Raw genomic sequence first — 27,639 nt, 5'->3', positions numbered from 1 at the left:
CGAGTTGAAGTGGTTCTTCTTCTCTGTTGTTCTAGTTCCTGGATTTGCTTCTCTACTTTGCTTAGAATTTATTCTTCCCTCTCAATTAAGGGGGACATTTAGCTCTCACCTCAGGAAACCCTGGGGGTGCACAGTTTGAGTTTTATACTACAAAAGTGTTATATGAAATGTCAAATGACATTATGTGCAACACTGAGCAACATCTTTAGAGAAACCTTCATATTAAGGATATGTAGTTCTGGTTACATTTCAGAAAAATGATGCTTCTAAGAAATGAAAATTAATTATAATTATTGAATAAATCCCCTGTACCTCTTGCTCAGAAAATTACTACCACAGTCAGGACAGGTATCATAGACTATCCAAACTATAGGCATCCTATTGAGAAATTTATTCCTGGTTCTGAGGTATGCCAAGGAAGAGGAAAAAAAAAACCTCCCCAATGTGGGCATATACAGAGGAGGCACTTTTCCACCTCCACTTCAGACTTCCAATCCTAATCTTAACCAGCCCTGGTTTATAAATCTAACCAAAGTCTACTCATGTTTGACCCTGAATAAGTCAATTGGTCTCATTAAGCCTCAGTTTCTTGATCAGAAAAATAGGCAAAGAAACACTTCCATAATCTACCTTAAAGAGGTAAATTGAGGAAAATTGTGCAAAATTAAAAGCTTTATAGAAACTGGAGTTTTTTTCCCCTGTTGTTCTTATTGTAGTGATAATGGTGACAGTAATTGTAGTTCTATATGACCTCAGAAACATCAGCATTAGCATTTAAAACCAGTAATACCTCCTGATTGATCTAGAACTTATGCAAAGTTATCTCTAACATTGACAATAGGTCAAACTGTTAGATTTCATGCATATTTGTGTATTAGTGGGAACTCCTGGTAAGGAAAAATTCTGTCAAAACAGAGAGGTAGCTCTCCTGCAACTTTTAGTCTTAGAGTTGCCTAGATTATTAAGAGGTAGGTAGATAGTACAGTGAAAAGAATGCTGGGCCTGCAGTCAGGAGGACTCCTCTTCCTGACTTCAAATCTTGCCTCAGACACTTACTAGCTGTGTGACTCTGGGCAAGTCACTTAATTCTCCCTCAGTTTCCTCATTTATAACATTATCAAGAGATGGAAATGATAAATTACACCAGTATCTTCTCAAAACAAAACAAAACAAAACAAAACAAAACAAAACAAAACAAAACAAAACCCAAATCAGGTCATAAAGTCATAAAGGACTGAAATGAATGAACAACAACAAAAAATCAACAACAAAAGAGCATTATGAGGTTAAGTGATTTACTCAGGGTCACATAACCAATTAGAGGAAGAACTTGAACTAAGTACTATCTAAATCAAAGTCTAGTTCTTTAGCCACTCCACCTTGGCTCTTGGTCTTCATTTAATTCATTCATATTCTTTTTAAAAAAGTAATGAATTTGGATTTTTTTTTTGTAATCCTATATTCCAGTTTTACTATACCACTATCCTCTCGCTTGGTCTCAGTTTCTTAATCTGTTAAGGGACAATGTTAGACTAGTTGACTTCTAATGTATTTTCTGTATGAGCCAACATCTCTTATTCAATTTTGGGATGATTGGAAAGGACTTCAAACAATGAGTTTCTAAGATGGAACCTATGATTTCATTGGTAGATGGAGCTCTCAGGGAAGGACTTTCTCCATCAGAGCATGTTGGTACCTCCCCTGCAAATTCTATTCTTACAGAATTATCTATAGCACTGAGGTTAGATGACTTGATCAATTTCATAGAAGCATTAATTATAAAAGATGGGGCCTTCAATATATCTTGGAGGAGTTCCAAGGTGTGAAAGGGAATTCTTTGCTCTCTTTTTCTATTTTGAGTTAACACTTGGTTAAACAATAATCTAAGTACCCCTACTTAGTACCTCACTAGATTGTGATGACAGGATTAACTCTCCTTTGTCCACTTTTGGATTCTAACAAAAGCTTGAACTAGATAGAGGAGTTTGTAAGTCACTTACTTTAATGGGTAACAATTCCAGAAACTTGTGAATCCTTTGATAAGAGTTTACACCTTCAGAGGATGAGAGGTATGGATTCCAAATTTGTGAATCTTATGATCAGAGTTAACACCTTCAAAGGCCTTTGATAAGAGTTCACCCCTTCAGAAGGTGAGAACTGGTTCCCACAAATACTACCTCAATGGGCAATGCTAGCACCATAAAAGTCATGAATCCTTTGGCTTGAATCAGTCTTGTGGAGATAGTCTCTTGACTGGAGAGAGTCTTGAAGGGAGTTTAGCTGGATCATGGTCTTAGAGCTCAACTTCAACTTGGACTCTGACTCCTGGACTACTTCATGGGGTGAGTGAAAGGCTGACTCCTTTTCTAGTTTCTGGAGAGACTAGCTTCCATCTTGGAAGAGGTCGAGTGGTTACTACTGGTCTTCCTGGTTGAGAGTTAATTAATCTCTGTCTGAATTAAGATAGGATAGATAACTTCTCTATCCCCTTCACATTTTACTACCTTATTGTATCCTCTCTATTTTGTAAATATTTGTAAATAAATTTCTTCTCAAGATATAATAAATACTGGTGACCACATAATTTCAGTCAAACAATTACTTTTTAATCCTTATAAAGGCCAACTTTCTACTCATTATATCATGTCACCACTTATGAATTTTCACTAAGAAAGGTGACAACTGATTGGAATTTAACATGATATTTGGATGTGGTCACCATTCAAGGCTCTCTTCAAATCTGGTATTCATGCATGACCTCTAGTCATTTACCCTAAACACAAGAAGTCTGCTTCTGTCTGACCAGTATATAATGCCTATTCAATCCAATTTTATTTATTGGGAAGTATAGCACCCTGAGAAAAGATTTGGGAGGCAGAATTGTTTTTGTTTTTAAAGAAACTGAAGACTTACATTGATATCTTCCAAATCCATGAAATTTAGAGTGATTCCATTACGCTCCCATATGATGGGTGGCCTGAGGGCCCCTTGAATGCCACAGGTTAATACTGTACTGAGCCCGACTGTCACTGTAGTAACAATAATCCTCTGTTCCTGAGGAAGACTCAGATGAACCACTTCTGCAGGAGAAACAGAAAAGAAAGTCATGGTCAAGGTCAGGGTCAAGTCTTTTATAAATAGTGAATTCAAATTCAAGGATTGAATTGCCATTATGTTTGTCTGGAGTACAATGGAACTAAGTGGTGATGCTGAGAATGTAGGACAGGTGGAACTGACATCTCTTACTTCTAACCTGAGGGGAAAGGCAAGTATTTGAACTTCAAATCTATTCTCTTGTTCATGCCTCAGGGACAGGTTCTAAATGAGCTTGTTTCATTGATTCATTAAATCATTTACTCCTTAGTTATCAAAATGATATTTTAAAACATTTATTAAATGATTCTTGCTTGCAGACACAGTGTTTAAGTACTGGGGGCCATAAATAAATAAGAGAAGATTTGGATACTGGCATTATGCAATTTATGGCCTAATCTTGATGCAAAAGAAGGAACCATCCTTTGCTTTTTGAAGCTGATAGGTCTCTAACCAATGGAAACAAATTTAAAGAACCTCCTGCCTAAATTCTGTGTTATGAAATCTCTTACTTTATAAAATCCAATGAGAAAACTTGCTTCCCTTTTGGAATCAATTGGAAATATACCCTTTTTGAATATTCTTGGGTATTCAAGTAAATATAAAAATGTCAAGTTTATAGAAATAGCACTTGATGATCAGCACGTGTTAACTGTAGGGGTTGGGGATTATGAATCATCATTGGAGAGTTGGGAAATCTATAGGCCATAGAGACACAAAGGGCCCAGTTCTCTATCTTCCAAATGGGAGTACTCTACTATTATCTGTGATTCTGTTAACCTCACAGATAGAGAAATCTGACAGAGTAAACATGAATACACTTTGGTTTTGTTCCTTTAACATATTTACATATTGTTGTTTTATGGTTACTTGTCTTTGTATCTTACTTCTATAAGAGATATAAGCTCCATGAAGAAAGGAACTCTGCCTTACTGCAAGTTAATCTTTCCCCTGGAGCCTAATACCATATTCTAGTCATAGAGCCCACTTAAGAGACAAATGGGAAATTAAACTGAGTTTGTTGGATCACAGTCCAAAATACAGCATAATCAGATGGCCAGCTAAATTATTTTGTAGATAAAATGGATGAATGGGAAAAATATTCTCTGTGTTAACCTTGAAAATATTTCCTATCTTTCATCCCTTAAGGAAATATTGTTGAAAGTGGATCCATAAGACTCTCACATTTCCAGAGAAGATATTTCAACATTCCTTGGCCTTCCCAAAGAGTTGGTGACTTATTTAGTGGGATTCTCCCAGAACATGAGCCATTCAGCCATTTTTCACTTAGTGAGTACTAATTAAACAGCTTCTATATATCAGATGAAATGAAACATATATATGTGTATATATATTTAACATATATAAGATTAAGAAAAAATACAAAATAACAATATAAGACATCATATGTTACAGTAATATCCAAGAGTTGATGTTAAATCCTATAATACTTGTATTGGAATTTAGAGAGAGGATAGATCTCTCTGATATGGAACTATCAAGAAAGATTTTGTGAAAATGGTGGGTATTAAAAGAAGAGTCTACTTCCTCTTAAAATCTAGTCTAGGTAGGGAAAGGAAGGCATCTTCTCCTTCCCATGGGTGATGCTTTTAGCATGGGAATGAAGATAGAAAATTACAACTTACGTAAAGAGGAACCTGAGTCCAAATCTAAGGTTTTCTCTTTATTTCTTATGTGATTTGAAGCCAGTAGTTTAAAGCTTCTGGTTTTCAGTTTACTCCTTTGTGAAATGGCACAGTCAGATAAATGGCATCTCAGGTCACTTCAACTTCAGATTTCTGCTACAATGATCATGATTTGTAATAAGCAGAAGCTAGACTAGACTGCTACAAGTCCTTCTGGCTCTAAAGCATGTGATGATATGTTCAAGGGACTCTAAAAGAACAGCCTGATTGAAGGACAAGGAGTTCACAGGATAGGAATAGAAAAGATTAGAGAGTTAGGGTGAGGTCATGCCAGGGTGATTATGAATGACAGGCTAATAAATTAAGACTATCATTTGAGACAGGAGGTGAAAGGAGAACTTTTCAAGGACAATATTGGGAGTATTCTCTTTAGGAACTTGTAAAACCAGCCTGATAGAAAGACATTAAATAAGGACTCTGACCTCAATGGGATCCTCCTAGGAAGTGGGAGGACTGTACTTCTCCCTTTATTTGCAATTATTATTTACATTTAAAGTTTTGAATACATTTCTGATAGTGTGCATGTAAGAAGAGATTTATTTTGTTTAGGTAAAGATGCCAAATATAAAGGCATGAATACTAAAGAATGATCAGAATTCTGTTCTTGCTAGCTATGTAAATATTAGCCTAAAAGTAAACATTGGAATCACTTAAGGTTTAATTAAATGAATATTTTATAGAATTATATTCCTATCAATATTCCCAGGAAGCTTTTAAAATTCTAAAGAGATTTGTGGTAACAGAATTCTCTTTTCCTTCTCCTTGTCTCCAAATATTTACCATTAAATAATCTTCAATAACCAAGCTCTTATACCCCCAAACAATGGGAAAATATAGGCTTAGCGACCAGCTAGGAAGATTACATTGAAGAAGGTGGGGAATGAAACCACATTGAGATCCTTAATCTCCAGTGAGAATGGGTAATTGGAAATTTCCTCTGGAGACTCTAGTAGTCAGTGCATTAAATCTCTTGTCTCTCAGCCACAGAGGACTTTTCTGGCCACAGGGATAAAGGGCTAACATTAATGATGAGAAAGAATAACTAGAAATAAATAGGGGAAGAATTCTACAATGTCAAATCTTATTGTCCTCATCCAAGTGACAGATATAAAAGATTGAGGAAAACAGGTTTAAGGGCATTCAAATTTGACATTGATTTGAATTGCCAATCAGCACTCCCTAGTTCTCTTAGGAGAGTTTATTTGTAAATCATTCACTGCAAGCAAAAACATTTGACATTTGAGAGTCAGAGATTGATATGGAGGTGCATGGAGGCATTGGCTTTGGGAAAGAAGGGGGCCAAGTCAGCCAATGACCCCACTGGGGTTGGGAGTGAATGGGGTCTATGGCAGATGGGTAACACAAAGGGGATTCTGAGAGTAGCCCCATGGGAGTAAGCAAGGAAGAAGGGTTATGTTATCTAGCACAGGACAATGGAGTCTGGGTACAGGCTAACATAGGGAAGAAATGCCTTGCTCTAGTTATGACCCTGGATTTGATTGTTTAACCAAATTGAGAGGGAGTCAGATTTGATGAGGCTGATTTGTTGAATTTCCATTTTAGATATAAAATATGGCTAAATGCAAATGAGATCTGTTAGAAGTGGGTCATTCAGAAAGGAATAGGCAAGCAAAGAAAGATCAAAACTAGGTTCATTGTAGTCTACTGTTAGAGAGGACTGAACCAGAAGAACCATTGTAACATAAACTTTACAGTTTTTATGTTGTTATCTCCTTACCACACAGTTTTTGCTGGTACTAATTTGTAATAGATCCCTTTTTGGCAGATGCCTCCTACAATCCTAATACAGATTAGGCTAGATTTTCCCTAAAAGATAACTAGCAACTTGATTGGTCAAGGCTCAAATTGTGCTATAGTTTCCTGATAGTCTAGCCATACTGATGTAACTTCATGGTCACTGAAGAGCATAAAAAGGCTTATGTAATAGGACTAGACACCTTCCTTTCCTAAGGAGATAAGGGTGAGGTGGGAGAATCTAAAAAGCTAAGCACAAGTATACCTTCCAAATCATGAAGTCTGTAACTCCTGCAATCTGGAAAATCTGTGGACAATTTTTTGGGTCTCCCTTCATACTAGAGAAGATGTCTGAATTTTTTCTTTTTCTTTTATGACCAATAAAAATAGTTTGTATGCCTTAATTACTAAGTTTTTAAAGATATCTACATTTCTAGTCTTTATGTGTTATCCGTTAGCTTTTGTGTTATTTTCATAAACATTAACTTTGCATTTTAACTTTAAAAAAGCAGCTGTCTATGTTTGTTGTATTAAAAAATAAAATAGGATGATATTATATACAATTATACATATGTTTTATGTGTTTCTGAGTTTCTAAACTTTTTCTGTGCTGGCCTTTAAGTCTCATCTGTGCCTTGGGCAAAACTTACCCCAAATTCCCATTTAATTTCTAAAGCTGACCAGGATGTAGTGAAACCACAATGGTGAAAGTTATGATGTGGAAGGACTATCTATACTTGAATACCCTTATAGAATAACTAAGAAAACCTTCTGTTTTAATATTTGAATGACTTAAGAGATCCCCTCAATTTAAACTAAAAGTGGTTATTGAGGGCCCAAGTCAGGTCTCTATCCCTAACACTTTTTAATATAGGGGAAGGGAAGTGAACTACATAGAGGATTAGGAAGAAGAGTGAAAGGGCAAAGAAAGAATCAGAGCATTAATTAGATATTTATTAAACCAGGAAACAGAAGGGAAATTGTGCCAGTGAGGAATAAGTAAAGTATACTAGGTGGTAGGATTCTGGGATTATTCTTGCTTAAAAGATATTAGATTCAGGTGTTACTCTTTCCTTCTCAAGTTACTGGGAGAACAGCAGCTATTGGTGGTGGGGACAAAGGGTGGGCCTAGATAAACTCAAAGGACCCATTCAGCTAAGATAACCTAGGATCCAACTCCTTTATAAATGTAAAATGTCATAGATCTGTAAGATTATTAATTATTTTAGTATTATCAATAAAAAGTTTCATACTGTACTAAATGGATGAAGGATATTCCTAATTCCTTTAACCTAATCTGATTTCAGCTTTATCCAAAAGGTATTAATAGCAGCTACTTAGTAAATGCTTGGTTGAATGAATATCATTAACTTTATTTTCCCATCTTGAGGATTTTTATCATTCCTTTAAATGTGAGAATTTAGATTCATCAGGGAAGTCTTGAATACCTTCATTAATTTACTTGGATCAATTCAATTCCACAATTAAATACTACTGATTTACCCAGTGCATGTACCTGAGTGTAGCCACTTTGATTTAATCCGGAGAAAGAATTATTTATTATTGTGGGCAGAGGTGTCTATTGAGGAGATAAGGCTCTTATGAGAAGAAGTTAATCTTATCAAAGAGGAAGTTAATAAGATACATTATTATTAAGTGATAAAAGTAGTGGCTTAGATAATAGATTTAGAGAAAGGAGAGAAAAACAGGGAAGAGATTTGTAAGAGAAGGTTTCTCCCCATCTTTCTGTGCAAACAATGCTCTTCCTCCTTATTAAGTTCACTAACTACTTCTTTTGCATTTTTGACCTTGGGAAGTCATCTCATCTAATCTCTCTGGGCTTCAGAGTCCAGAGAGAGCTCCAGTTCCTTCAACTGGAAAATAAAGACTAGATTATCTATCTGGTTCATTTCGGCTCTAAAATTCTATTCCTATTTTATCTTCAGCCTGTTGGTCACCCTCTTCTTGAAAAACTGCTTCTGCTTCCAAGAGACTTATGCCCTCCCAAACTGGCCTTATTCTCTGAATGTTCATATTTCACTGATTCATCTAAATTCTCTCCTCCCTAAATTGTTTCCTTTGCTCTTCTCTTTCTACACTCTCTTTATAAGTAATATTGAGTTATTATTTTGTTTCCCATTAATCCACCTATGTATGAGGGCTGTTTCTAAATCTCTTATTTCTAGACCAGGCCTCTCTCAAAAGGATCAATACTGATTAATGACCAGTTGATAATACTAGCTTCAATCATGATCCATTTCAGTAGAGGAAGAATCTGGAGGTGGGGAATCTCATAGCAGGGAATGGTCCCTGATATAAGAAGTGCTAAGAATTTATTCCAGTTTCTGTGGTTTCTAAAGGTTGAGTCTATAGTGAAGAATACCAACTTGATATCTGAAGTTTTGTGAATTATTTTGGATTTATCAGGTCAGAAACAATACCGAAGCCAATACCTTTCCAAACTCTTTCTCTTCCTTCAACTACTGTTTCCTAAGCACTAATGAAGTCAATAACTATTATGAATTACAAAACATGTTTAGCTGCACAACTATTCTTGACCTGTAATCAGTAAAAGGAATGAATAATACAAAATAGTAATAAAACAAGGTGTAAATAAATTTCCTGCTTGAGGGTAGAGTGGAGGCAATGAGACACCAATTCTCTTAGGACTTAGTAAATAATTGGTCCTCAAAGCAAGACTTCTAGGGAATGCATGATGAGTTTTACTCAATGCCACAATTCTAAACATATGAGTGATTGAGGTGAAGATGGAATAAATTTGGAACTGAGATTTTGACATGGATAATGAAATTGAGGAACTATAGGCACATGGAAATTAGTGCTTTTTCCAGTCTGAGTTGTCCATTTGCCAGCAGGGAACCCAAACAGATATGGCTAGCCCATTCAGGAGGGAGACTTCTGCCAGAAGCAGTGCTGCAATTCTAACCTCATATCTCTATCATCATCAGATACATCAGTAACTCCCTCCTGCTTCTTGATCAGATCCTTTTCTATGACTACTTCCTGTCTTGCAATGAAACTCAAGACTTAGCTACTATGTGCAAGATAGATGGTATCATTAATTATCTGCCAAACACCTCTGGATTATTAAATTGGAACTGAAACTTGGAATGTATGACCTTATGTTCCTCATCCTCTACCTCTGGCAAATCATTTCCCCAAGTCAAACTAATCAGCGCTCATCACATCAGATTTTCTAGTATTATACTGATTATGTCATATTTCTGTTAAAAAATATCCAGCAGTGCCCCATTACCTATTCACTTGTATAGCTATTGGATAATTTATCATTTTTCTGTTTGACATTCAAGGTATGCTACAATCTAGCCCTTTTACACTTATGTAATTTTACCTCCCCCTTTAAAAATTTACCTTTAATTTCAGGTAGGTAGTTTATAATGTCTGTGATACCCTCCCCACCCCCTCAGCTAACCCCTTATTGCATGCTCAGCCAATTTATTGTCCCTAGGTGGAATGTTGTCTCTTTTCCTCTCTAAGTTTTTGAGTGCTTTATATCCACTAAGTCTGAGCCCCAAGGATCATATGAGTTCTTGCTTTTCTGGGGCATGGTAGCTCTCATGTAAATATATAATTTTTTTTAATATAGTGAAAAGCAACAGAAGAAAAACAGAATTGGGCACCAATTGTGTTTGTCACTCTCTGGCCCAAAACTCACCCTTCTTTTAATGGTTTGACATTCTAAGACTAAAAAAACAGAAAGAAAAATACTGGGTGGTAGTTTGCAATTCAGTGATGAGAATTTGATTAGAATTCCAGCTGCTTCTCTAAAAATATGTCATTTCTGGAGAGGCAATTATTGAAGGATTATAAAATTAAGTATTTTAGCTCTATTTGAGAGCAAGAAGAAAGCATAAGGGAGGTTCAGAAAATGTATGTACATGACACCAGGATATCTTGACAATCTGCAACTACCATTGCTATTCTTACAAGAGGAATGGTCGAGGGTATATGAGATCTGGCATTTGGATGGGTAATGAGAGCAAAAATGAATTGCCTTGGTGAGCATTCACTTTGGTTCTGAAGGGGATGAAAGAGTCACTTAGCAAGGCTTCAGCCATATTCTAGGTATAGTAGTTAGAGATGAAAGAGACTTTAGAATTTATCTAGTTTGATTTATTGAAAAGGAAACTGTAGCCCAATAAGAAGTAAATTGCTTAATATCACTTAGTGGAAGTAAATGGAAGAAGCAGGATTCAAACCTTGATTCTCTGACTTTAAATCTAGCATACTTACACGATTCCATCATGGCTCTTCTTTTTTTTCTGGGAACAGTTCATAGCATGCCAACAGTGTCAGGCAAGTTAATGACTAAAATAAAGTCACAATACGGGCCATGTATTTTTAGAACTTATTTTGACTTAATAACAACCAGAGAAATAATAGAAAGTGAAACTATGCAGGGTAGAATTTACTATCCTGATAAAAGTCAAGTCCTCTATAAAGTCCTTTTTATACTCAACAAATGCAGTTATAACATCAAAATGGAAAGGAACATAACTTGTCTCAGGGAAAGCTTTGTGTATAAAAGCATCTTACTCTTCCATTCTTCATCTCTATGCCCTGTGAGAAGTTTATTGTAGGAATCCGCAATGCCCTCCTTTAGCAATGGAAAGTGGATAACATCATCATAATCTTTAGTGACCTATATAGTGATGACAATCATGGATCATCAAAACTGGAAGAGATTCTAATCATCAGAAAGAGAAGGAAACTGAGGCCAACAAGAGGGGAGATCTTTGTTCAAGGGAAAATAATGATTTAATTCAAGAATTGGGAAAACTCATATTTCCTGGTTGCCAGGGCAAGGTTTAGCAAAATGTGGAATGAAAAACTGGTAAATAACTAAGATACATTGACTTCAACCATTTTTCATTGCCCTGCCCCTAATATAAACAGTGAATGTTCACAAAGGATTCAATGAAGTAAACATTTACTACATGTTACATACAGAGGAGGAAGATATAACAAGTTTAGATAGGACATAGTTTCTGTTGTACACCTATTTGTTGCTTTCATATTTTATAGGATGGTAAGGGGTTAAGGAAAATTAGGTAATAAACAATATTATATGTTGCATTAGGATCATAGGATCAAAGGTTTTGAGATGGGAAAAACATAATCTACTCAAGTAGAAGCAAGTAAGGACAAAAGAGACTGGACTAAGGTCAAACAAGTAGCAAGGAAGAGAGTTGTGATTTGAACTGATGCATTTTGATTCCAAATCCAGTGCTGGTTGTGATTGGGTGTGGATGGGTTAGGACTATGGTAGGTGAAGTGGGAGGAGATTCAAGACAGTAAATAACAAAAGCAACAACAAAGGAGCAGCATCCTGGTGGGAATGTTTCAGAGGTTGGAGTGTGAGAGATGAAACTGGAAGAGTGAGGTCAGATGGGTGGAGGAAGGAATATCAAGCTGTAGAGGCAAATTCTTTGGAAGCTTTCAGCAAGAGCTTGAAGATCCCTTCTAGGTCTCAATTCTGTTCTGAATTTAGAAGGTGTGATTGATTTTCCTTATTCTATTCTGAATCCTGGAAGAATGGGAACTAAAAGTTATTAAAGACCCCCCTGCTGCAACGACCCTTAGGGAGCACATCCTTAAGTGTTCTTGGAAAGTAAAATCATGAAGAATAATAATAATGTGGCATTTTTATAGCACTTTAAAGTTTTCAAAATTATTAGTGTTGTCTAATTTTATTATTTATTATTACAAACCAAGGAGGAGGGTACTAATATTATCCCTAATTTACAGAGGAGGAAACTGAGGCCATATAATCTGCCCACAGTCTCATGAGTATTAAGTATCTGAAATTGGATCTGAACTGCAGCTTTCCTGACTCCAAGTCCAGTTCTTTCTCCATTGAGCTAAGTAACTGCCTCTCACTAAAGACCAAATCCTCAAAAGTATGATACATCAGGATCCTGGGGCAGTTCAATAATGTATACAACTTAAGGAAAAGTCCTGGGGATTTCATAGCATCGCAATCATACTGACTTCTTGCCATGAATGTTACACCTTTCTTATTCTCTTTCCCTGTACTTGACTATTCAGTAGAATTGAAAATTTCAATCATATGATCCTTGTTCTAAGGAATAACACCAGCCAGAATCTCATTATTCCTGAAGACCTGAATATGCTGGCTGAACACAGTGTCAGGACATGTGTGCACACTGGTGCATTCTGCTGGTACAATAGAGCTACCTGCTCTCTCATTGCCTCTATGTAGTTTTTACAATTTGCTAGCCATTTCTCCCTTTCAGAATGCACAGCTCTGTCCACACAGGGATGGAATTAATGGTTGTGGAATGGATTTGAACTAGATGTTTAGCAAGGAAACTATCCAATGAATATCATCTCCTTCCAAGTAATTCCTATGGGGATAACTACCATGAGCCCTGGGGAGAAAGACAGCTTTTCCCTGATGGACCAGGAGTGACTGAGCTATAAGAATCTGAGGAGAATAAAATATATTTCCTATGCAGTCATCAGAACAGGCCAAAGTGAATGGTTATTATCTCAATTCCTCAAGCAACAGAGATTCTAAACACCTTCATTTTCTTGTTGTAGTCTCCTTGGGACACTCATGTTTTAACTCATCGCCCTGGAGTGGGGAGTGCATTCTTTATAAAGACATTCCCTAACACAGCACTGATTCTCATACACAGAGGGTGGTCAGTAAATGTTTTCAGAGTAAATGACTTCTTCAGACATTTATAACACGTTGAGGGAGGCAGAGCACGGATTCCTGTTTCCATTTGCAGGAGGAGTGCAAAGAGCTTTAAGGAGGTAAAGTTCATACGTTGAAACATTGTCAGAAGGACTTAGAAAATGGTGTTTTTAATCCCAGGTCAGGGTTCTTCCCACAAGCTCAATATGAATTAGTGAAGAGGTTATAGTCTAATGACAGTGGAACCAAATAGAAGCACAGCGACAGCTTGCTCAGTGTCTCTGATGTCAAATGGTATGAGTTCATGTTCAATCTTTAATAAACATGTATAACCTTGGGCAAGTCACACCTTCCCTGAGTACCAAATTTTCCTACTTTGTTAAATTGAACTAGATAGCCTCTGAGGTAGTATCCCTTTCAAATCTAAATAAAAAACCTAGATGAGTTGTGATACTCTTTTCATCTCTACCAAAATTTAGACCCTATATTGAATTAAATGTTCTGTTTTTAGTGACAATTAAGAGAAAGAACTGGAGTCAATGTGGTAAAGTGAAGAGTACCCTGGTTCTGGTAAAAACAAAACAAAACAAAACAAAAAAATCCCACAGATTTGAATGTTCTTTGAAACTTTTGCTACCTCTATTCCATGACTGTCTCCCTGGGCTTCAAGTTTCTTGTCTGTAAAATAAAAAGGGAACCAGACTGGAAAGAACCATTCAGCTCTAAATCTAGGGTCTAATTAATTTTTAAGACTCTTATATAAAATAAAGCCAGTCTGGTCAACTTTTTTTCACATTGGGTAAAGGGAAGCCTACCTGCAATGAATATGATTGAGGGGGGAAAGGATAATGTGCAAAACCAGGTTTCTATTTAGTACAAAAGAGGAATGGAAAACTTCATTAAGTATCAAAACATTTCTCCAGTGCCTGAACCAATGGGCATAATCTTGCGATTTTATGAGGATGGAAGTTAGCACCTGAGAGCCAGTGTTTTGCCATTCAGTGTCCTTTTCCTAGAAGCTATATCCAGCTGCTTCTTATAATGACTATTTCATTCTTGCAGAGTAAAGTTTATTTTTTATTCTTATTTTTTAAAAATCCTTATCTTCTTAGTATTTGATTCTAAGACAGAAGAATGGTAAGGGCTAGGCAATGGGAGTTAAGTGACTTGCCCAGGGCCACACAGTTAGGAAGTGTCTAAGGGCAGATTTGAACCCAGGACCAATCCACTGAGCCACCTAGCTATCCCCCAGAGTAAAGTTTTAAGCAAGGGCAGACCAGAACCAGTGAGAAACTTTGCTCATCATTTAACCTTCTCTTTCTACCTTGAGTTCTATTATTTCCAAGTTCTTAGTGATAGATGCCCCTTCTTTCAATCTTTAGCTGGAGCCACCATTATTGTTACCTCAGTGTTATGATGCCTCCAAACATCTGTCTGCCATTCCTTTTATTCACTTTACAGTCTGAAACTTAAGGCATCATCATCCCTCATAGATAGAAGGAGAGAGGGTGAGAGGTCATGAGAGCACAACACAAAGAAAAATTCAACCATGATAGAAGACATGAACACTATGAAAACAAATATTCCTTAAAACAACCCCATGAATTAGGGAGTTCAGGTTTTATTTATTCCATTTTGAAATTGAGGAAAATGAGGTTTAGGAAGTTTAAGTAACTTACCCAAAGATATAAAGTTAGCAAACTTCTGAGGAAGGATTCAGACTTAGGAGTTGACTTGAAATCCAACACTATTCAGTAGAATATACAGATTACATAAAAATTAATTCCCCAAATATACATGATCTTTGGGAAAATCTTTTCACCATGGGAAAATAAAAAAAAATCATTGGATTATAGATTAAATGATTAGAAGAGAATTTAGGAGTTAAGATGACCTCTCTCATTGAGGAAACTGAGGCATAGGGAGTTTATCTGATTTATCTGACCACATTCATAAAGGGAGGAATTGACAAAACTGGGTTTTAAACTGAGGTCCTATGGCTATAGATTCAGCTCAATTTTCTTTGCACTATGTGGTTTCTCAACTGGTTATCTGCTAAATTCCAGGAGTAAGTCAATGACGGTTATCTCCTTTTAATTGTCCCCTATTGCCCTTGGTATTTCAGAAAAGCAGACAATTTTTCTCCCATTGCAGGGAAGATATTGAGGCAAGCCCTGCCCTTGCATTCTAAGTGAATTCTCAACGGGGGGTGTTTTCCAACACAAACTTCATTGAGCCTGCCTTTGGGCTGGATCAACAATGACACAGCACAGGCTGCACAGGAAAGTGATTTCTGAGACCACATAAAAATTTATGCTTCGCTTTAATATTAATGCAATTTATAAATCCTCAGTTCTACGTGCTGGGAACTTCAAGAAACTTTTCTCTGTAAATCCCCTATTAAGTCAGCAGCAATGCCTTCTAAATAAGAAAAAGGGACATGTTTAACTCTGGGAAGCAATTTAATACCTTAAAGATTGCTAGATCCCTAGGGAATCCACAAAGGAAGGAAGGACTGCTCATGATCTAACTATGAGGGGCTGCATATATAATGAATACAGGCAGTTAATACTAACAAAACCCAGGATTTGGGGCTTCATAAAAGGCTTATCTACCCCAACTTTCTAAATGGTATTTTTTTGGACTCAGTCCCTTAAGTAGAACAAATTGGTAAGTGACTGAAATTAGATTTTCTTACTTCCTCTTCAAAATCTCTTTTCTAAGACCACTTTTAGCTTTTATCTAATTTAAAGCCTCAGGCCCACACGACTTCCTGACCAACTTACCATTCAGACTCATGAGTAAGAGACACAAAGGTTTGAGCCTACAAAAGGCTGTATACCTTTTACTAGATAAGCTTAGAGAAGTATCTTAATCAAAATAAAAGTATAGTATTGATATGGAGAGATGGGGATATTTTTTTTTGAACAAGGGGACACCCTCAGGTTAATCCTATACCATATGTTGTAGACAGCTCAACTAGATAAGGTTCTGTCAGGTGAAGTGGGCCCCAGGACCAAAAGGGCCACTGATATTTTCTTCTGCATCTCTGCTTCAAACAATGTCCATGGAATAGTATATAATCTTTGGCTTTCTGTATGAGCCTCTAGGAAGTCAGAGAATGACTAAGAATGGATAGCCAAAGGCATATCTTTTCCTCTTTTTATGTGACTTTAGCCTCTGAACAATTTTACCAAATTAATTTGAAATACTCCATGAAAATTAGAAAATGTGTTGCTAAGGAGAGACATATAAGGCAGTTCAAAATATGAGCATTGACAGATTATCTGTTGAGTACAGTAAGGCTGTACCATTGAAGAGAAGGAAGACATAACTTTTGTCCATGGGGAGCTCAATTTGGCTAGATAAATGAGCAAAAAAAGTGAAACAATTAGAAAATGATACTATAGGATATCATTAAAGTATAAAATAAATGTCTTAGATAATAAGGGATAAAATCACAGTACCAGAGATTGAAAGGGTCTCAAGGAACATCTTGCATTTATTAATCATCTACAATGTGCTGGGCCCTGTGCTGAACAATGAGGATATGAAGGAATGGGAAAAAACAACTTTCACTGTTCTAAAAGAGTTTACAATCTAATGGGAGAGAATAAGATATTCAATAGCACTACTCTACTTAAAAGGAATTAAGAATGGCTTCCTTTAGAAGGTAGGATTGTGAAAAACAAAAATAAAAATAAAAACAAAAACAAAATAGGAGAGAGAGAGAGAGACATGAGGGAGGTAAGAACATTCCAGGCATGGGGAACAGCCAGAGAAAATATACAGAAGAAGGAGAGCAAGTGTTTTGTTTGAAGAATAGAAAGGGAATGAGAGTCACTGGATCAAAATACTGGGGAGATGAGATTAATGAATAAGAAGACTGGAAAGGTGGAGGAGGAAGGAGAAGAAGGTATGAAGAGTTTTGAATGCCAAACAGTATTTCACTGGGGTTAGTTGAGTAGGAGGTCAAGCTTTAGGAAGATCACTTTAGTGGGTGATTGGAAGATGGATTGGTGTGATTTGAAGCTGGAAGCAGGGAGATGAGTAAGTAGTTTGGAGAAATAATTAGGGCAGGAATGAGCTGATAAGGGATATAAGAAAGATGTAGCAAAGTCAGGAGAGAAGGGGAACAGGAGAAGTTCTATCAAGGTAAAATCAGCAGGTGTTGACAAGAGTTGAAAATGACACCCAAGTTGTGGGTTAAATGACCCAAATGACCCAGATGATAGTGGTGCCTTTGACACTAATTAGGAAACTTGTAAGGGGAGAGAGTTTAGGATGAAAAATAATGAGTTCAGTTTAAGGAATAATGAGTTTAAGTTTAACATCCAATTTGAGATGTCTATTAGGCAATTGGAGTTGCAATCTGGTGGTTAGGGGAAAGGGAAGTGCTAGATCTGAGGATAAAGACAATAATTGAATGTATGTGTGTAATTAGAATCTGTTACCCTAAAAAAAACTATGATTCCCAGCAGCCCACTCTCTTCTTGTCATTACATACTGACATAGACAGGATATAAATTCTGTGGGGTTTCATCTCTTGCTCTCTTGTCTTCGTTTTGGGGCTTTGGAGGAGTGGGATTTTTGAGCAGGTAGAAACACTTATAGTCACATGGTCTATTTTGTTAGATAATAAACTTTATAAAATATAATATTTAAAGTTTTAGACATTATTTTATTTTTTACCTATAAATATATTTATTTTTTTAATTTGGAATTTTTTAATTTAATTAATCACTTTACACGATTCATGTTCTTTCCATCCCCTCCCTCAAAGCCCCTCTTATAGCTGAATCACAATTCCACTGGGTTTTACATGTGTCATTGATCAAGACCCATTTCCATATTATTGATATTTGCACTAGGGTGATTGTTTAGAGTCTACATTCCCAATCATATCCCCATCAACCCATCAAGCAGTTGGTTTTTTTTCTGTGTTTCTACTCCCACAGTTCTTCCTCTGAATGTGGAAAGCATCCTTTCTCATAAGTCCCTCAGAATTATCCTGGCAATTTCAATTAAAAGATGAAAAGAGGATTGCAAAAAATTAAAAAGAAAGAAGATTGTGAATGCATTGTCTAATTTTAATGAAAAAAAGAATAGATATGAAATTGATGGATCAAATCAGGGTTTTTTTGTTTTTGTTTTTTTTTGTATGTGAACGATGGCATATTTGTAGGCAGGAGGGAAATAGCCAGTAGATACTGAATCTAATTAACAAAATAGGGATGATAGAAAGAACAATCTGATGGAGAAAATGGGATAGACTAGGATCACATTTACATATAGAGGGGTTTACTTTGGCAAAAAGAGCCAATTCTTCATGTGAGACAAGAGTAAAGAAAGAAATAATGGCAGAAGACAGTTGGGTGATGTGAGTTGAGAAAAATGAGAAATAAGAGAAATGAGCAATGGGGAAATGGAGAAAAGGGTTTTCATATGGATATCTGGTAGTAAAAAAACTACAATGATTTAAAAGGGTATGAAGGAGGCATTTTATTAATCATTGAGGAAAGAGTTCAAGTAGGTTTCTGTTTTCCATAGAAGTCTGGCCTCAGATTGCAGGCAGATCAGCTGAAGGAACAAATGTTGTGAGCTGAAATATTAAATTAAAAAAAATATTTCTAGTAGAAGGTAAGAATAAGAGCAGACTTGATGGGATAGAATGGGATTTTCTGCCCTTATCTGAAAGGGAGACTGGTAGCACCATGGGATGGCATTTTACTTTTCCCACAGGAGGCAGCTGTGCATGAAAGAGGCTTGAACATAAGGCCACCTAGGGCAGAAACTATTTCTTTATCTCTATGCATCTATGCTGCTCAACACAGTACCTGGCATGTAGGTATAGTAGTCTCTCGGTGATCGAGAATGACTATTGTCTTTGTGCAGTTTCATCTACTGTGTACCCTCATGTGGCTTTGGAGTCCAAAGGCTGAGGCACAGAGTTTGTGGCACATGGGGCATGGGACTTCAGTTGTTACGGGAGGTGCGGTTGTGGCCTGGTGTCGGTGTTCACGCGCAGCGGCAAGATGTCGATGTTGCTCATCTTCAAAGGTGATGGCGGCATGGTGAATGTGGGTTCGCCAGCTGCTTCTGTCAGAGGCAGCGAGTTCTAGTTGCTTTGTTGTAATGCCAGCCCACTTCAAGTTTGACTTTAGCTGATTCTTGAATCTTTTCTTTGGTCGGCCTTGTTTCCTGAGTCCAGCTGACAGTTCACCATAGAATACCTGTCTTGGTGTTCGCTGTGGGTCCATGCGGATGACGTGTCCAGACCATCGTAGCTGGGTTTTGAGGACCATGACTTCGATGTTGGTGGAGTTGGCTCTGTCGAGGACTTCCTGGTTGGTGATTCGGTCCTGCCAATGGATCCTCATGATTGACTGGAGGGAGCATTGGTGGAATTGCTCCAGCTGTTTCATGTGCTTCCAGTACAGTGTCCATGTCTCGCAACCTTACAGGAGCGAGCTGAGGACCACTGCATTATACACTTTGAGCTTCGTCACAGTGCTTACACCTCTGTGTTGGAGGACTTTGGAGCGCAGCTGCCCGAGTGCCTGGCTGGCCTTTTGGATCCTGGCATTAATCTCGTGGTCTAGGGACCCGTCGTTGGCAATGGTGCTGCCCAGGTACTTGAAGGTGTTGATGTTAGAAAGCTGTGAGCCATTGATTGTAATGCACGGCTGGTTAGTTGGCCTCCCTGGTGCAGGTTGGAACAGCACCTCTGTTTTGCTGAGGCTAATAGTCAGGCCAAACAGTTTTGTTGCGGTAGAGAAACCTGTCCACAATGGTTTGAAGATGATTTTCTTGGTGGGCCATGAGAGCACAGTCATCTTCAAAGAGAGCTTCTAGGATGAGTCTCTCTGTTGTCTTTGTTTTTGCAGTCAGGTGGCGAAGGTCAAATAGTGAGCCATCCAGTAGGTATTTGATGTAGACGCCCAGGTCTAGATCCATCACAGCATGTCGTAATACTTGGGTGAAAAATAGGTTGAATAGTACCGGAGCGAGGACACAGCCTTGTTTCACGCCATTGGAGATGCTGAAGCAATCGGAAGTCTCTCCACCAGATAGGACTTCCCCTGTCATGTCGACATGAAAGAGCTGGATCAGTTTGACAAATTTTGCTGGGCAACTGAGCTTGCTGAGGATCACCCACAATGCGTCCCTGTTCACTGTGTCGAATGCCTTTGTCAGGTCTATGAAGACAATGTAGAGACTCAGGCTCTGCTCAAGGTATTTTTTCCTGCATTTGCCTCACTGTGAAGACCATGTCGATGGTGCTGCAATCTGGTTGGAAGCCACATTGTGATTCAGGCAGATTCTGCTCTGAAACAGATGATAGGAGTCTGTTGAGTATAACACGGGCATGGATCTTTCCAGCAGTGGAGAGTAGTGAGATGCCTCTGAAGTTGTCACAGGCTGCTCGTGAGCCTTTGTTCTTGTATAGGGCTACGATGGAGGCATCTCTGAGTTCTGGGGGCATGTCTTCCTCTTCCCATATGCTGGTCAGCACTATGTGGAATGCCTGGAGCGCCTTTCCATTTAAGGCCTTGTATACCTCGGTTGGGATCCTGTCTTTACCAGGTGCCTTGCCTGCACTCATTTGTTTAATGGCTTTTTGGACTTCCTCTATTGAAGGAGGGACATCAAGTTGTTCAATGGAGTGGTTTTGGGGGATCTGGTCAAGGGTGCTTTGGTTGACTGAAGAGGGTCGGTTGAGAAGCTGACTGAAGTGTTCTTTCCACCTATTGCTGAAGCCTTTTTTATCTTTTATGAGAGTGTCACCATCAGAGGATAGCAAGGGAATGGTGGTGGGTTTTGATGGTCCATAGACAGTCTTGAGGGCACTGAAAAATTGTTTGTAGTTTTTGTATCAGCAAACCGCTGGATTTCTTCTGCCTTTTTTTCCCACCATCGGTCTTGCAACTTCCTGATCTCACACTGCGCCGTGGCTTGGAGAGACTTGAATCTATCCTTTTTAGGAGCAGAGTTTGGGTTATTTTGCCACTCCATAAAGGCTTTGTTCTTCTTGCTCAATAGGTCTTCAATAGCAGTGTTGTTCTCGTTGAACCAGTCCTGGTGGTTGCGTTGTTTTGGGTCTAGGACTGCCTTTGATGTTTCCTTCACTGCGTCTCTGAACTGGTTCCATTTCTCAGTTGAACTTCCAGTGAGTGGTCCCTTGGCAGACAGCTTGTTGTCCAGGAAGGACTGGAATGTTTGCAAATAAGATGGGTCTCTAAGACGACTGATGTTGTAAAATGCGCGAACTGTCTGGGCACATTTTGGATGGCGAGGCGCAATGCGCATTTGAAGAGTCGCTCTAACCAATCAGTGGTCTGTCCAGCATTCAGTTCCTCTCATGGCTCTAGTGATCTTTACATCCTGGATGTCTCGCTGGCGTACAATGATGTAGTCAATGAGATGCCACTGTTTTGACCTTGGGTGCATCCACGTTGTTTTATATTTGTTCGCCATTCTGAACACAATGTTCATGATGGTGAGTTCGAACTCTGAGCATTTGCTGAGTAGCAGTAGGCCATTGTTGTTTATTTTGCCCACGCTGTGTTTGCCGAGCACTCCTTTCCATCTTTCATGGTCCTGGCCAACGCGGGCGTTGAAGTCTCCCAGAAGTATCAGCTTGTCATTTGTGGGCACTGAATGCAGGATGGCACTCAGGTCAGAGTAGAACTGCTCGATGGTCTCCTCTGTGCTGGTCAGTGTAGGTGCATATGCGCTGATGATTGTGGCATACCAGTCTTTGCTGAGAGGCAAATGGATCTTCATGAGCCTCTTGCTGATGCCCACAGGCAAGTCTGGCAGCTGTTTGAGCAAACTGGTCTTGATGGCCAGGCCAACACCATGAATTCTGTCTTCATTTGTGGCTCTACCTTTCCAGAAGAAGGTGTATCCAGTGGTGGGTTTGCTGAGTGATCCCTCTTCTGGTAAGCGTGTTTCACTTAATGCTGTGATGTCGATGTTATATCACACCAGTTCTTTACTGATTAGAGCTGTTCTTCTCTCAGGTCTTGGGGTATTCTCTCTATCAAGTAATGACCTGATGTTCCATGTGGCATGTAGGAGGGACTCAATAAATGCATATTGATTGATTATCTCATTTGTTTCTTTTTGAATTAAAAAATCTGAATTTCAAATTCTCTCTCTTGCTTTCCTACCCCCTCATTTAGAAGGCATGCAGTTTAATATAGGACATGCATATGCACTCATGGAAAACAAATCAGTCATGTTGTGAAAGAAAACACAAACAAAAACTCCCAAGTAAAACAAAGAAAAAATTTAAAAAAAGTATACTTTGATTTGCATTTAGATTCCCTCAGTTCTTTCTCTGGAGGTGACCATCATTTTTCATCGCGAATCCTCCAGGATTATCTTAGATCACAGTATTTCTGAGAATAGCTAAGTAGTTCACAACTGATCAACACAATATTACTGTTATTTTGTACAGTGTTCTCTTGGTTCTGCCCACTTCACTACGCATGAGTTCATATTTCTTTTCCCAGGTCTTTCTGAAAGCATTCTGCTTGTCACTGCACAAGAGTATTCCAACACAATCATATATTACAACTTGTTTAGCCATTCCTCAACTAATGGCATCTCCTTAATTCCAATTTTTTGCCACCCTAAAAAGAATTATTATAAATATTTTTGTACAGATAGGTATCCTTATTTGCTTATGGTATCATCATTCATATCTAATAGATCCATCTTTACCACAGTACGGTGTGAGATGTTGGTTTATGTTTAGTTTCTGTCAAACTGTTTTCCTAGCAGATTATTTTGCATTTTTCCTAGCAGGCTTTTGTCAAATGTCGAGTGCTTGTCCTTAAAGCTTGGTTTTATCAAACACCTGCATGGAATAGTTTACTTTTCAGATATAAGGATAAGGGAATAATTTATAACAAAACAAGAGATAGTGAACATTATAGAATATAGAATGAATTCTTGAAATTTGCAGTCACAAAATCCTCTCCTTTGACCCTCACAAACAACCTTAGGGAAGAGATACTATTACCATCATCCCCATATTAGAGTGGGAAAGAGATAGATAATGATTATCTGCCCAGTATATGATATCTAGTAAGTTTCTGAGGCTGAAGTTGAGTAATAGTCTTCCTAACTTCACTCAGTGCAGTATTGTTTTTAACATTTAGATGCTTCTTGATTGTTATATATTAGCATCTGTCTTCTACTTCCTTCTTCCCTTTTATGTACCCTTGACATTTTGTATTTTAGGTGCATAAAATACTTAGATTTTCTGTAGATAAATTTTGAGAATTATAAATGATGATGTTTCAGGTCTGTTCTACTACAGATACTTCTCTGATTTCATTAAGAGTGCTTTTATTTTTATTTTTTCTTCTATTTTTAGAAAGAAATCTCTCATTGTTCATATGTTTTTAATTTACTTGAAAACCAACAATTTAAATCTTATAAATATTTCTTTCTTATTCCCCGAAATAAACTCTAGATATGGGATAAATTATTTTTTTATGTACTTTCCTTAGTAGGTATAATGATTATCCCTATTTTACCTATGAGGACATAGGGGCTGAGAGGGATTAAGTGACTTATCCAGGATCATTCAGCTATGATGTGTCTGAGACCAGTAGTACTCTGCTTATTTCGGTTATACTTCATCTCTTACCCATTAAAGAAATGACTCATTGAATGGTTGTTCATGGTTGTTCAAATTTCATCAAAAAAGACATTAAGGAATTAAGTAATCAAGGGTAAACATGACAGTCCTTTTTATTCCCTTTCCTACATGGCTGACAAGAGTGCCAAATAATTTTTATGTGTCAAACCATAGCCTGTAATCTGCAATCCCAGGTTTAGTGTCTGCAAAGGAGGATAATTTAATGGGTCTTGAAAGTACATTAATAAGTATAACTTGTTTCCTGCTTAATTATCCAATCTCTTGAGGGTGCTAAGTGATGGATTCATTATGTAAACATGCATAAGTAGACTGTTTGGGAGAACTGCTTCCAGAAATCTATTTGCTTTTATTTTTAATTCCAATCGCCAACTCCTTCTCAGAGTGTGTTATTCTGATTAATTCCTGATGAGGAGCTCCCTAGTTGTGCCAACAGTGCCCTGCATGTGTAACAAGGAGCACACGCTTTTCTGGTTAAGTTATTCATTGATGAGATGCACTTAGTAAGGGAGCAACGGCTCTTCCTAATTACTTCTCCCTCCATGTGCCACTGGGACACTTGACTCGCAGTCTGGCTGGGGAATAATTAATATTACCACATGCACATTCCATGAGTTCAGGAAAGCCATTTTGCAACTATTTTATACCAATAAGCTGAACTTTTCTGGCCTTAGTTTGTCTCGTTCCTCTGACCTGATACAGATCCCATGGCCTGTATCGCACAATTTTGCACTGTTTTAGGAAACACTGTTAGCAGCCTAAAGCTTCTGAGAGTAGATGAGGGCTTGAAATATCCCATATTTTAATGCTTAGTCATGTTTTCCAGAGTGTTTTGTTTAATGTTCTATAAATGCCTCTTTCACATGACAGTATAAAATATTAGGATATATGTGGATTTGGATTGGGAGATCTTTTCAAGTTCTTGGGGACTTAATGGGTCAGGATCATCAGTGAAAATAACTTCAGTTGATGTGTCAACATCTTGTAAAGACACATCAACTGAAGTTATTTTTATTGATGGTCTTTTGATTTCCATGAATACTCCTAAGAATGCCCAAGTGTTACTTGAAATGTTTTTCCAGCAGTTGTATAGATGATGGGATCAATATAGCTAACCTTTATTTGATTCTATGAGAACTTTGAGTTATCCTTCAAATTGGTAGTTGGGTCACAATAACACAGTAGACAAAGGGAAATAGAGGAATCTTTTCAGAGTTTAGTTTTTTATTCTACGGTAGGAGTGACAGAAGGGACATGTTAGGAAACTGATGAACTTTATATTCTCTTCTGCTCCCAAATTCATTGTTTCCTTGTCCTATAATAGCTTATAAACTGTCAACACACAATCCTACAATTCCCTAAGCTTTCACCTCCTCTACTCCTACTTGCATATGAATGAAATCACTCTGGAAGAAGTAAAAGAATAGTTTTTACTGGCTGTGTTCACTAGAAAATGATGTTGAGGATGGAGCCAAGATGGCAAAGAAGATACAGACTCATCTGATTGCTATCAAATTATCCTCCAAATAACTCAGATATAACATTTCAAAACTAATTCTGGAACAGCACAACCCACAAAAAGACCAGGTGAAATAAATTTTCAGTCTAAAATAACTGAGAAGGTTGGCACAAAACATCTATTTTGCCAGGGTGGAAGTGGAGTGCAAAGCAGCACATCAAAGTAGGCCCCACCATGGTGACAAACCTTGGGGTTACCTGAATCAGCAGCAAAGGCTTTAGGAGCTCTCAGCCAGAGATGATAAATGGGAGGGCAGGTCCAGACAACTGCTCAGAAGGACATTATGGCAGTCTTTGAGTGTATGACTTGTTAAATTGCCCATAGAGAGATCAAGGTCACTACTTGTGGCCACAGTGGAGCGGTAGACCACAGTCATAGTTCTAAGGGGGGAAAAGAGTGCCTCTTGTTGCTCATAGACCAGAGTGTAAGCTGAGAGAGTATTTAAACATATCTCTTCTTAGATCATACCACCTTGAAAGAAGTGAAAATGTCTAAATCCCAGAAGGCAACTGTACAAAGAACCCAAAGTTTGGAACAGTGCTCTCTTCACCACATGGACAGAATCCAACTGTACCAGTTTTTTTAAGTTAAAAAAAAAAAGAAAAAGGCTGGAAAATGAGCAAACAACAAAAATAGAATAGAAAGTAATTTTGGAAATAGTGACAACCAAAACAGATATTCAGAAATAAGAAATAAGACAACAAAATACTGCTGCAACCAAAATCTCTAAGAAAAATAGAAAATGGTTTCAAACCCCAAAAGAATTAATGTATGGCTTCAAAAAGGATTTTAAATATCAAATAAGAGAGGTAGAAGAATAACTGGGGATAGGGGGAAGAGAGGGATATAGAAAAATATGAAAAAAAGTCAAGAGCTTAGAAAAGAAGGCACAAAAATACTGAAGGAAATACTACCTTAATAGCAGACTAGGCCAATTTGTAAAGGAGGGACAAAGATCCACTAAAGAACTCCTTAAAAAGAAGAACTGGCTAAACAGAAAAAGATATGCAAAATTTCATTGAAGAGAAGAAGTCCTTAAAAGGCAGAATTAACCATATGGAAAAAAGAGGTCTAAAATTCACTGAGGAAAAGACTCTTCAATAAATAGAATTGGCTGAAGGGAAAAGAAGATATAAAAGCTCAATGAAGAAAATAATGCCTTATAATTAAAACTGGGCAAATGGAAGCTAATAATGACTCCAGGAGACATCAAAAAACAAAGTCAAAAGAATTAGGAAAAAAAGAAGAAAATTTGAAATACTTCTTTGGAGAAACAATTGACCTGGAAAATAAATCCAGGAGAGATAATTTAAGAATTATTAAGTTGACTGAAAGCCATGATCAAACAATGGGCTTAGACATCATCTTTCAAAATATTATCAAGGAGAACTGCCCTTCTTTACTAGAACCAGAGAGTAAAATAAAAATTGAAAGAATTCACTGAATACTTCTTAACTTATTCACAATTGTTCATTGTACAGTATTCGTGTCATTATGTGCAATGTTCTCTTGGTTCTGCTTACTTCACTGTGCTTCAAAGGAAAACTACCAGGAATATTATAGTCAAATTCCAGAATTTCCAGTCAGGGAGAAAATATTTCAAGCAGCCCAAAATAAACAATTAAAATATCATATAACCACCGTGAGAATAACACATGATCTAGCAGCTTCTATATTATAGTATTGGAGGGCTTGGAATATGATATTCTAGAGGACAAAGAAGTTAGGACTTCAGTCAAGAATTACTTATCCAACAAAACTGAGCATAATTCTTCAGAGGAAAAAATGGTAATTCTTCAATGAAATAGAGGACTTTCAAATATCCCTGATGAAAAGACCAGAGATAATAAAAATTTTCTCTCAGTCACAAGACTAAAGGGAAACATAAAATGCTAAACAAGAAAGAGAAATCAAGAGACATTCAGTAAAGTTAAACTGTTTACATATCATGGGAAGATGATTCTTGAAACTCCTAATAATTTTATATCATTATTAGGGCTTTTAGAAGAAGCATACATGATGTGATGATATCTAAAAAAAAATAAGGAATGAGAAAGAGAAATGCATTTGGAGAAGGGGAAAAGGGAGAAATAGAATGGAGGTAAATTATCTCACATAAAAGAGACATGAAAAAACTTTTACAGTGGAGGGGATTGATGGGGGAAGTGAGAGGGGAGTACTTGAA

The 27,639-nt window shown here is 37.5% G+C and overlaps 1 protein-coding gene across 1 annotated transcript in view; it reads right to left on the bottom strand.

The window, feature by feature from the left end:
• FSTL4 (follistatin like 4) overlaps positions 1-27,639 on the bottom strand; it is an 857,042-nt gene that overhangs the window by 121,869 nt on the left and 707,534 nt on the right. The window contains exon 7 of the mRNA XM_007473404.3: positions 2,914-3,080. Coding sequence (XP_007473466.2) covers positions 2,914-3,080 — 167 coding nt within the window. The remainder of the gene's footprint in view (positions 1-2,913; positions 3,081-27,639) is intronic.

This window comes from Monodelphis domestica, chromosome 1 (genome assembly GCF_027887165.1).
Source record: "Monodelphis domestica isolate mMonDom1 chromosome 1, mMonDom1.pri, whole genome shotgun sequence".
Lineage (NCBI taxonomy): Eukaryota > Metazoa > Chordata > Mammalia > Didelphimorphia > Didelphidae > Monodelphis > Monodelphis domestica.
Note: the sequence above shows the minus strand (reverse complement) of the source record. Positions and strands in the feature narration are given on the sequence as shown.